Raw genomic sequence first — 12,460 nt, 5'->3', positions numbered from 1 at the left:
TATTTCTGGGTTAGTAGAATCTGTAACCTGAAGCGTCTGTAACCCAAGGTACCACTGTAGTTGATCACTGAGATAGCATTTGAACCAGAAGCATCCCCAGTTCAGAGCTCAGTCACTGCATTAGCTTTCATTAAATGCACTGAATGCTGAACTCCAAAAATACATCTCTACCTCTTTAAGCTCACTGCATTTCCATATTTGTAAGGGACTTTACCCACCATTCTCTTCTTCCCCCAGAAGCTTAGGAGAATCCCACTTCCTCTCTCTCTCCTCCTTAGTCCCCTCTCCCAAAATTGTAAACCTAAGACTTCATGTGAGGGCAGGGCAACTCAGGCCCAGCAACTATTACACACAGGCCTGCCCACCATTCTACTAAAGAGGAGAAGCCTAGCATGGAAGACTTGTGTATAGTACGCAGATCTGAAAGGGCCACAAAGGGTAAACCACCCAAAAGGTATGCTGAAGAGTTTGCTAAAACAGTCATAGCAGATACAGCTGTTGTTAGTAACTCAGAGAAGGTTTGGGAACCTTCAAGCTTCCAAGAGGTTGAAAGTTTAACCTCAGAGGATGCTGAGCCATGGTTAAATGCCATAAAGGCTGGACTTGATTCCTTAGAGAGGAACAAGACATGGGAACTAGTTCCAGGCCTGCCCAGGCCACAAAAAGTTTACAAAGTTCAGTTATTGCAAGTTTTTCAGTTTTAATTTTTTGCATTTTTTAAAATCACCATGGTATTTAACAATAATATCTTATGTCCTTTAGAGGAGAAATTGTGAATTGTAGAATTTAAATACCCGTCATCAACCTTGGCTTCACTCAATTTTGTTTATAGCACTCTTCCATTTTCGTCTACATTAGTTGTGAGGGTGGGGGATGGGGAGGGGCCTCACAAGTAGAGTAGCCTAGGGCCTCTCTTCATCTAAATCCGGCCTTGCCTGCGGAGCTTATAGCCAGGGCTGCTGCAATAAATAGCTGCACAAGCCTTTGGGAGGCAGAGACGTGAGAGGGCATCAAATAAAGGAAGGAAGGAAAGAGACAGAGGGCAGTGTTGCCTGTGGCACACCTGACCATCATTCAAGGCACACTGGCTGAAACCACTAGGGAAAACCACCAGGGATGGTGGCACCAAACACTTTGGCTTCCACTGCAATGAAGAAAACCCCATGAGCAATGCTCTTCTCTACCAGTGGAGGCCAGGAGAGATGAATGCACCACATTCTATCCTCCACCCCAAGTCTTACCAATGCAGCTCAAGTGTGGCACTTAATATTTAAAAGTTAAGAATGTACAAGTATCAGTAAGTATTTATGAGATCAACTCAGTGAGAACACAACCGTTAATGAGTTTAATCTGCAATGCTACCCAACTTAAAGGTAAAAGGTAAAGGGACCCCTGACCATTAGGTCCAGTCGTGACCGACTCTGGGATGGCGGCGCTCATCTCGCTTTATTGACAGCTTCCAGGTCATGTGGCCAGCATGACTAAGCCGCTTCTGGCGAACCAGAGCAGCACACGGAAACGCCGTTTACCTTCCCGCTGGAGCGGTACCTATTTATCTACTTGCACTTTGACGTGCTTTTGAACTTCTAGGTTGGCAGAAGCTGGGACGGAGCAATGGGAGCTCACCCTGCCACGGGGATTCGAACCGCCGACCTTCTGATCGGCAAGTCCTGGGCTCTGTGGTTTAAGCCACAGTGCCACCCGTGTCCCTGCTACCCAACTTATAAAGTCTTAATTGCACGCCATTAAATAGGAAAATAATATCCCAGTCTATTTTTCTCTTTAAACAAAAAAACCTTGATTTCACCTGGATCATGGTGTTGAAACCTCACAGTAAACACTTCTAGCAGAAGTTACTTGCTGCATTTTCCCCCCCTATTGTTTTTCAACTATTTTTCATGCTGCGATAGTTCCAAGTCTATTAAAAGTATACATGTCAAGACATGTTTTGCCTTAAATACGAAACATTAACTACTCTGAGAAAACAGCCAAGTCCCTCCCGTTCTCAGTACTTTTGACCTACATAACTCTTTCCCTACCCACTTGCATCAAATCATTAACGGGAAAGCACAGCCCTGTGCAAAATCACCAGTCAATTTCTTCTCCAGGAAATTTATTCCCTAAACTAATGCCAGATAATCCGAGCAATAAAAGAGCCTATTCAGAGCAGCACATCTGGAAGATGCAAGCAAATCAGGAAATCATTTTTAAGCGGCCATTCAAACACCATTCTATTTATGCAAAAATACTAGCCAATCTGAATACTACAAGCATAACACTATTGATGACCCATTTGAAACACAGTTTATTTAAATCACATTCTTTACATTCTTTGAGAGTTTTAGAACTAAACAGCTGTAGACCTATGACCACATTCTTCTCACTAGGCAAACTACTTTAAAAAACCAGACTCATTCTACATAAGCTCAATGACTGCTTACATTTACAGTGGTACCTCGGGTTAAGTACGTAATTCGTTCCAGAGGTCCGTACTTAACCTGAAGCACCACTTTAGCTAATGGGGCTTCCTGCTGCTGCCACGCCGCCGGAGCATGATTTCTGTTCTCATCCTGAAGCAAAGTTCTTAACACGAGGTAATATTTCTGGGTTAGCGGAGTCTGTAACCTGAAGTATATGTAACCTGAAGCGTATGTAACCTGAGGTACCACTGTACCTAGTAATAAACAAGTTTTCATCTGGGGGGGGGGATCCCAATCCAACAGGAGATTTTGATCACTCATCTACCGGTAAATTAGAAAAATATTAAATGCTTCTTTTCAGGAGATTGCTTCAGCAAAATCCTTGGGGCTTACAAGCATTTTAAACTCTTAAGAGTCCAGGAGAGGTGGAAGAGTGAAGCAGAAAACCAAGATAACCCAAAGGATTCTCATAAGTATCATGACAAGTTAAACTCCTCTCTCCCTACTCCAGTAACACCCCCCCCCAGAAACTCGTATTAGCAGATTAATGCCAATTTAGTCCAATATAAACAGCGCCTCCCCGCCGCTTTCTTGGCCTAGAAATCCAAACGCAATCTTGTTAAGCGAAGTGCTGGTTACCCTGTGTGGTTTCAGTTATTTATCTAATGGCTCCTCCTCCAAACAACTTCCCCAGCTGTGCGAGCAGCTGGCGCCCTCGTTCCCCACTCCTGCAGCTTGCAGCAGGCCTGAACACTCAGCTGCTCATTTAATTTAAAAAAAAAATAAATTAATTAAATTAGTTATCGCCGGCACCTCTCTCCCCCTCCCTCCTTACCGTCTCAGGGTCGTTCTCAAACACCTCCCGGGCTTCCTCTTTGTTGCAGAGCTCCTCCACACACTCTCGCTCCAAATGGCCTTGCTTGGTCTCTTCGAAAATCTGGTAGGCTCGGCGGTGCCTCTGCCGAAGGAACTGCGAAGCCTCCTCCCGGGTTCTGTGGAGCAGCATAGCTGGGGCCCCGAAAGGAAGCAGGGAAAGGAGCCATTAGCATTGGAAACCCCCCCCCCCGACGGTAACAAAAGAGCGGAGCGTGCAAAGCTGCGCGGGGGTGTGGGGAGGCGCGCGCGCTCGCGCTCGGGAAACAATGGCCCCGCCGCGCACTTGGCAGCCGGAGGAGTCTGTGAAACTGTCATTGGGAGGGGGGGGGGAGAGTCCCGCTGCGGCTTTCCCTGTCCCCTCAGCTCACAGGGGGCTAGACCAGCTCCTCCATTGACGTCCCTCTGCCTGCCTCCAGCAACCAAAACAATGCCCAGCAGCCGCCAGCGCGCCCAGAGCGGCGCCACCGAGATCCACCTCACCGGGCCATAAACAATGACATCCCTGCGCCCCTTTGCCCTCTTGAGCGCGCGCTCTCTCTCTCTCTCTCTCTCTCTCGCTCCCCAAGAAACAATGCTTGGTCGGGGATGTGGTTGGGGGTGAGGGGGAGCAGAGGGAGTGTGTGTCACCACCCACCCTTTTTCTGGAAAATGGTAAAGTCAGCCCTTAAAGCCCAGTAGCAGAAGGTCTCCAAAAAGTGATGGGGCGGGGGGAGGTTTGAGAACATAAACATTTGTTTTGTTTTAAGGCACCCTTGAAGTGAAAGGCAGGCAGGCAGGCTTAGCTGCGTGGCCCATTGGGTGCAACCGGCTCCTTGTGGGGAAAGGCGTTTGGGATGTCCTGACCTTGAGGGGCAATGGTTAGAGCAGCGAAAGGGCTGGCATATATGTGTATATAATATACCGATTCTTTCCCCAGTCCGGAGAAGCTGCATTGCTCGTGTGGAGACTTTGCTATATATTGATTAATAATTAAAGGGAGGTGGGCTAATTAAAGAGTGGGGCGGGGGGGGGGAGAGGATAAAGCCGAAGTGAGATTTTTTTCTCTGCAAGGAGAAACTGCAAGAATGGCGGGTAAAAGAGGGGTGTTTTCTTTCTCCAGTGAGGGCGGGGAGGGGGGAGGAAAAGGCGAAGCCCCCCGAAGTACTACTCACTCTGCGAGGAGTCTGTAGCCAGCAGGACTAGCAAGAGGGCAGCAGCTGGAGCCGGCGGCTGCTGCATGATGCGGCTGCTGCTGCTGCTGAGGCTGGGGCTGCGCCCTCCGAGTGGCGGAGAGGAGCAGGGCGGTCTGGTGCAGGAGGAGCGAGCGCAGCTACTGTTGGAAGGCAGCGCGAGCTCCGCCGAGCCCAGCGGGGGAGTCGCTTGTGCAGCTGAGCCAATCAATTGAGAAAGTTCGCGCTCAGGGCTTTGCAGCCACAGCGACACACCTCAGGGCTTCGCGCGCCCTCGGTGCAGGGTCGCTGGAAAGAGGGGCAGAGAGAGGCGAGGCCCGGAGGGAATATGGCAGGACGAGCAGAGTGACCCGTGGGGGGGGGGGGGCGGCGGAACATGCCCTCCGGTGCCACCGAGCCAGCGCCCCAGATTCCTTTACAGTTACGAAGTCACTTGCCCTCCGGCCTTCAGGTTTGTGCTTCGTTTGAGGTGACAACATTCGTACGTGGACAGCAATTTTGCGCGCGAAATAGCCCACGTAAGGATTATTATCGCATTTAAGTGGCAGTCGTTGCATATCCACAATGGTGTGCGTGCCTCATGGCGCGTGTGTGTGCAGGGGTGCCAGACAACTTGAATAAAATATTGGGAGGGGGGAATGTAAGCCCCAACCCGCATAATTGATCACATGACGTGGTGCATGCACGCTATTTGAATGGCAATGCCAATCAACTTTGGGGTGGGCAGCCCCCTCAAATATTATACTGGGGGTCGAAGATCCTCAGCCCCTTGGAGTTGGCTCCTGTGTGTGGTAAAGATAAAGGGACCCCTGACCATTAGGTCCAGGTGTGACCGACTCTGGGGTTGCGGCGCTCATCTTGCTTTATTGGCCAAGGGAGCCGGCGTACAGCTTCCTGGTCATGTGGCCAGCATGACTAAGCCGCTTCTGGCGAACCAGAGCAGCGCATGGAAACGCCGTTTACCTTCCTGCCGGAGCAGTACCTATTTATCTACTTGCACTTTGATGTGCTTTCAAACTGCTAGGTTGGCAGGAGCAGGGACCGAGCAACGGGAGCTCACCCCGTCACGGGGATTCGAACCACCAACCTTCTGATCGGCAAGTCCTAGGCTCTGTGTGTGTGGTAGTGGTATAGCAATATGTACATAGTCACTTGTAGTCGGCCCATTTATTCAGCATTTATGCTTATTTGTTTGCAAGGAGGTTAGACGACGTTGGTCATTGAACGTTCATCCTGATTTGTTTTCAGGGAAGTTAGACGATGTTGCTTCAAAGCAAGTGTCCCCCCTATGATTTCCCTGTAATTTTTTTCTGTCACTTTCCTTTTTTCAGCAAGTCCAGTTTTGAGGGAAGCGAGTTTATTCAAATCAACTTTAATTGCGCAACCTGAATAGCAACAGCCTAGCACTGCCCACAGATTGCACACTTTCATTCTAAGAACTTGCCATTGGTCATCACTTCCTCAGAGCATGTATGAAGGCTCCGCCCAAGACATTCTGTCGCCTGAGGCAAAGGACAAGACAGATGCATGCACACTCTACCTTCAAAGCACATTTTTCTCCTCAAAGAATTCTGGGCACTACCGTTTATGTCTCGCAAAGTTACTGTTCCCAGCAACCCTTAACAAACTACATTGCCCAGAATTATTTGAGGGTAGAAATGTCTTTCAAATGTGCTTTAAAAGTATGGCATGTATGCAGCCAGTCTCACCCTCCCATTTCACGTATAGGTGCCCACCAGACTGATAGTTGAATCTTACTTTTACACTTGCAATGGAACAGCATCACTCATTCTTACTGTGGCAGAAAGGGTCGGTGCGTTTGGCTGTTAACCAGAAGGTTGGTGGTTCAAGCCCTCCCAGGGACGGCTGTGGACAAGATTCCTTCATTGCAAGGAGTTGGGTTGGACTGGATGACCCTTGGGGTGCCTTCCAGCTCTACAATTCTATGATTCTTATGATCTCACCTGGGGCCAGCAGATTAGTTTAAGGGATGCAGGGTGGTCTTATGGCACTCATAGCTCTGTCTTCCATTCGTACATGTTTTGAAGTGGTCCTGTGAGGGTTATTATGGTGGCACACAAAATAATACTGTATTAGAACTATTTCATCACTTGTATAGCAGTCTTCTAGCTAGTTTCAAAAACTTTCTATACCAACAAATGCTTAACTTGGCTTTATTATATCTGAGTGATGAAGGGAGTGCATTTTGTAGCCTGGCAAGCACCACTTCTGAAAGTTTGTAACATTCCTGGAAGAAGCAGCCTATTGTTTAATGTAATGTACATACTAGTTAAGGCAGTTTTTAAATTTGATTTATTAAAGGAGGGGGGAAATCCATTTTCACAAACATGACGTGAAAATTCCCTTCAATGGAATGTTACTTACAAATGGAGTGAAGGAGCTGTTTGCATGCTCCACTGCAATAATGTGATATGGGTAAATGGATTGTTTGCTTCTTATTCATGCTTTTGAGAAGGGGAATGAAGTGCCCTCCTCTGTCCCTTTAATGATATTTCACCTATGAGCAGATCTACTTAATTGCAAGGGCATCTCAGTGCTATGCAGCTGCAGTTCTGTAGGAACTCATTGGGACTTGCTTCCAAGTAAACATGCATAGGATTGGGCTACATGCCTGTTTCAGAGTTGCCTGGGCTGTGCTTCCTTCAGTTTATCAAGTCTCTGTAACGGGTTCAGGCTTGTACTAGGTCAGCCAGAAAGCAAACCAATAAGAATTATGCATCAGTACATATCATTGCTGGCATGCAACACATTTTATAGGAGGAAGGATTTTTTGAGCAGAAGAAAAATATTAGAATTACTTACAGTAACTGCAAATTGGGTAATTTGAGAGAACACAGTGCAGTCTGGGAATGTGTCAAAATATGCCTTAGAAACATTCCGATCTGGAACTTGCCACTTTAGTTTTCTAATCGTATTTTCCACCCAGGTGCCAGGAAGTACAGCATGGTTCTGAAAGACAGGAAATGCTGGACTGTTTTGTCCCCACAATGTGTGCCTTAGTTAATTCTCAGTGTGATTTCCTTTAATTGGAGGTCATATTTGACACATGAAATTAGCTTTTAAAATCAGCCAGGACTTGTGCATCCAGTTCAGGAGATGTTTACAATGCTTAAAAGGAAGCTGTTCTGAATTTAAAAGGGTTCTTTAAGTTCCTGCAAAATGTTCCTCTGGCTGCTACTTCACCCGACTCTTTTTAAAACCTTGAAAAAAATTACCTCCGTTTGCTTTTATGCATAGTTACGTGGGAGTAACATGTGACATTGACCCATCATGAATTCTCAAAGTGCTCTCTCAGTACCAAGAAGTTCCAGAGGGGTAGTTATGTTTGTCTGTTGCAGCAAAAATGACGAGTGTGTCCCGTGTTAGTCTTAAAGACTAACTATTTCATAATGGCAAAAAGTTATTTCTTATTATAGCATAGTCATATGGATGCATGTTTTAGCTCCTGTGAAGGATCCTAAACCTCTTGGGAGTATGTACAGGGATACATGTATGTTTTGGACATGCATGTGGGTTAAAATGTATGCTTTGTAACAAAGGCAGTTTTTCGTACACCACAGCCCATAAATATTTCAATTATGTCAATAAAGGTTGGCTGAATGAATAATATTTCATTTTAAGAAGAGTTAGGAGTGTTTCATAAGGTTTTTTCTAAACTTCCTTTTGTCCATCCTTGACTTGGTACTCATCAATATTATTGGGTGGCTTTGAGTTCTTCTAGCGTGATGAGTGGAATTCACTAAGTTGTATCCACTCTCTTCATATCCTTTACCATTGTATCAATTTTCACCATACTGTAGTCATCTTTTTTCTAAACTTCATAGGGAAGGTGTCCCAACCTATATGGCTACTTTAATAGATCCTTTATTTCTCTTTCACAGCAACTAAATGAGGCAGCTGGAATTCTGCAAAGACCTCCACATTTGTAAGTACCATATGTTTTTATATATCATCTGTGGTTTTCTCTTCCATAATAACTTCTAAAACTAGATTTGCTTTTATTGATGACACACAGCACGTTGGCCTAGTTCTGACATACTGGGAAACCATAACTTTCCCCTCTGTCAGGAGTGGGGAGCCTCTTTCAACCCAAGGACTGCATTCTATAATGAACAGCTTTCCAGAAGAAGAAAAGGGGAAAGAAGATTCAGGGACAACATGTGAGTGGAACAGTGGATATGATTCTAAGGCTGTGTACATCCAGCACACTCCCATGGTTTGGGAAGTGGTTGTACACACAGAATGACAAACCTGCATTTTAAGTCAATGATGCATGCATTATTGCACTATACGCAGAGGCATACAATGGTTGTACTATAGGTTACATTATCGACACTCAAAAGTCGGAGGTTTCCTGTTTCCACACATGCACTCCTTTATGAAGCAAAATAATAATAATAATAATAATTTATTATTTATACCCCGCCCATCTGGCTGGGCCTCCCCAGCCACTCTGGGTGGCTTCCTTAGAAACCAAAAATACAGTAAAATATCACACGTTAAAAACTTCCCTGAACAGGGCTGCGTTAAGATGTCTTCTGAATGTCAGGTAGTTGTTTATCGCTTTGACATCTGCTGGAAGGGCGTTCCACAGGGCGGGCGCTACTACTGAGAAGGCCCTCTGCCTGGTTCCCTGTAGCTTTGCTTCTCGCAATGAGGGAACCGCCCGAAGGTCCTCGGCGCTGGACCTCAGCGTCCGAGCAGAATGATGGGGGTGGAGACGCTCATTCAGGTATACTGGACCGAGGCCGTTTAGGGCTTTAAAGGTCAGCACCAACACTTTGAATTGTGCTCGGAAACGTACTGGGAGCCAATGTAGGTCTTTCAAGACTGGTGTTATATGGTCTCGGCGGCCGCCCCCAGTCACCAGTCTAGCTGCCACATTCTGGATTAGTTGTAGTTTCCGAGTCACCTTCAAAGGTAGCCCCACGTAGAGTGCATTGCAGTAGTCCAAGCGGGAGATAACCAGAGCATGCACCACTCTGGCGAGACAGTCCGCAGGCAGATAGGGTCTCAGCCTACGTACCAAATGGAGCTGGTAAACAGCTGCCCTGGACACAGATTTGACCTGTGCCTCTATGGACAGCTGTGATTCCAAAATGACTCCCAGGCTGCGCACCTGGTCCTTCAGGGGCACAGTTACCCCATTCAGGACCAGGGAATCCTCCACACCTGCCCGCCTCCTGTCCCCCAAAAACAGTACTCCTATCTTGTCAGGATTCAACCTCAATCTGTTAGCCGCCATCCATCCTCCAACCGCCTCCAGACACTCACACAGGACCTTCACTGCCTTCACTGGTTCTGATTTAAAAGAGAGGTAGAGCTGGGTATCATCCACATACTGATGAACACCCAGCCCAAACCTCCTGATGATCTCTCCCAGCAGCTGCATGTAAATGTTGAAAAGCATGGGGGAGAGGACAGAACCCTGAGGCACCCCACAAGTGAGAGCCCAGGGGTCTGAACACTCATCCCCCCCACCACTTTCTGAACACGGCCCAGGAGGAAGGAGCGGAACCACTGTATGACAGTGCCCCCAGCTCCCAGCCCCTCAGGACGGTCCAGAAGGATGTTATGGTCGATGAGAGATCCAGCAGAACTAGGAACGCCGCTGAGAGATCCAGCAGAACTAGGAAACAGCTCTCACCTTTGTCCCTAGCCCGCTGGAGATCATCAACCAGTGCGACCAAGGCAGTTTCAGTCCCATGATGGGGCCTGAATCCCGACTGGAAGGGATCCAAATGGTCCGCTTCTTCCAGGCGTGCCTGGAGTTGTTCGGCAACCGCTCGCTCAATCACCTTGCCCAAGAATGGAAGATTTGAGACTGGGCGATAGTTGGCCATCGTGGCCGCATCTAAAGATGGTTTTTTAAGAAGCGGTTTAATAACCGCCTCTTTCAGCGGGTCTGGGAAGGCTCCCTCACGGAGGGAAGCATTCACCACCCCACGAAGCCCATCGCCCAGTCCTTCCCGGCTAGCTTTTATAAGCCAGGATGGGCAAGGATCCAGGAGACAGGTGGTTGGTTTCACTCGTCCAAGCAGCCTGTCCACATCCTCGGAGGTAACAGATTGGAATTGATCCCACTCAACTTGACTAGACAGAACTCTAGCACTCTCCCGCCCCGGCCCTGCTCCCACGGTGGAGTCTACTTCTTCCCGAATCTGAGCAATTTTATCTGCAAAAAACTTTGCAAAATCATTGCAGGAGAACATGTGGCCCGTACTGGGCCCCGATGTTGCAGGTGGTTCCGCTAAATTGTGAACCACCTGAAAAAGTCTCCTGCTGCTGTTTTCTGCAGATGCAATACAGGCGGTGAAGAAATTCTTCTTCGCCGTCGCTATCGCCACTTGGTAGGCTCGATGTTGAGCTCTAACCTGTGTCCGGTCAGATTCAGAATGAGTTATCCGCCACCGGCACTCTAGCCGTCTCAACGATTGTTTCATTGCCCTCAGATCCGTGGAAAACCACGGGGCTGTCCGGGCTCCATGCAATCGGAGAGGGCGCTTTGGAGCCAAACAGTCAATAGCCCTGGTTAACTCCACATTCCAGCGGGCCACCAGGGAATCAGCTGAAAGGCCACCAACATGGGATAAAGCATCCCCTACCACTCTCTGGAAACCATTTGGATCCATTAAGTGGTGGGGGCGGACCATCCAAATTGGTCCCACCTCCCTGCAGAGGGGATGGGTCGCAGAGAAGTCAGTTGCACCAGGAAGTGATCTGACCATGGCACTTATTTCGTTTCGCTTTTACTTAGTGTCAGATCACCAACATCCATAGAGGTAAACACCAGGTCCAAGGCATGTCCGCGGCTATGGGTTGGGCCAGACTTATTCAGGAGGCCATGCTTTCCACGAAGTCCCGAGCGGCCCCTTGTAAGGCTGTGTCGGCATGGATGTTAAAATCCCCTAGGACGACCAAGCTAGGTGTCTCCAGGAGAACATCCGCCACGACCTGAAGCAGCTCGGGCAGGGAATCCTTGGTGCAGCGGGGAGGTCGGTACACCAAAAGGAATCCTGTACTGCCCCTATTGCCCAACTTCCAGAACATGCACTCGGAAAACTGGGTCTTCCCAATAGGACGCCTGGTGCAAACTAATGACTTCCTAAAAATCACTGCAACCCCCCCTCCCCGCCCACATGACCTGGGTTGCTGTGCGTAAGAGAAACCTGGTGGACAAGCAGTGGCAAGGACAGGCCCATCTGCTTCATCCAACCAAGTCTCTGTTACACATGCCAGGTCAAGTCCTCCATCCATGATCAAGTCATGGATGGCAGTGGTCTTATGAATCATTGACCTGGCATTGCACAGCAGCACCTTCAGGTCATGTGGGTATCCCTTCCTGATTCTAGTATCCATCCGGTCAGGACCAGACCCGGAGGCAGGAATAGTCATCAGACAACGACTAAACCTGCCCCCTCTGTAATGACATGGTCTAGTCTTAGCGTAACTCCTCCTCCTACCTAAGATCAGTTGTACCAGTGCATCCCCCCCTGTGGAACATGCCCCAGCCATTTTGTGGGCTGGGGCCCACTCCCCGGCAGCCCTGACCCCTCCCCCTAAGAACAATATAACACCTTAAACAAACAAACAAAACCAATAAAACAATACAAACAAAAAAATGTAAAAATTACAAAAACAACAAAATAAAAAAAAATTCCCCAAGCCCAACCAAACATCCATCCCACCCCCACCCCCCACATACAAAAAATCCAAAAGAATTTTTTAAAAAACATTTTAAAAACACTCTGTGCCCCTCCGGCAGTAACAGCAACTGTCCTAGTGAGGCCTGTCAAGCCCCGCCCTGTGCCAGGTGGTAAGTGGCAAGAGCAGGGCCCTCAGGCACTCACTCAGGGGAGTCCTCCCGGGCAGCGGCAGCAAGCAGCAAGCAGTCCTTGTGAGGCTTCAGGCCCCGCCCCAGGCCAGATGGTAAGTGGCAAGAGCAGGGCCCTCAGGCACTCACTCAGGGGAGTC

The 12,460-nt window shown here is 48.2% G+C and overlaps 1 protein-coding gene across 1 annotated transcript in view; it reads right to left on the bottom strand.

Moving 5' to 3' along the window:
* GAS6 (growth arrest specific 6) overlaps positions 1-4,606 on the bottom strand; it is a 49,846-nt gene extending 45,240 nt beyond the window's left edge. Inside the window, exons 1-2 of the mRNA XM_079972690.1 lie at positions 4,448-4,606; positions 3,256-3,428 (exon numbers count right to left, since the gene is read on the bottom strand). Of these exons, the coding sequence (XP_079828816.1) occupies positions 3,256-3,428; positions 4,448-4,514 (240 nt within the window). The 5' untranslated portion in view covers positions 4,515-4,606. The remainder of the gene's footprint in view (positions 1-3,255; positions 3,429-4,447) is intronic.
* Between the last annotated feature and the right edge of the window lie 7,854 nt (positions 4,607-12,460).

This window comes from Podarcis cretensis (assembly GCF_951804945.1).
Source record: "Podarcis cretensis genome assembly, chromosome: 4".
Lineage (NCBI taxonomy): Eukaryota > Metazoa > Chordata > Lepidosauria > Squamata > Lacertidae > Podarcis > Podarcis cretensis.
The sequence above is the reverse complement of the archived record's forward strand: the minus strand, read 5'-3'. Positions and strand labels throughout refer to the sequence as shown.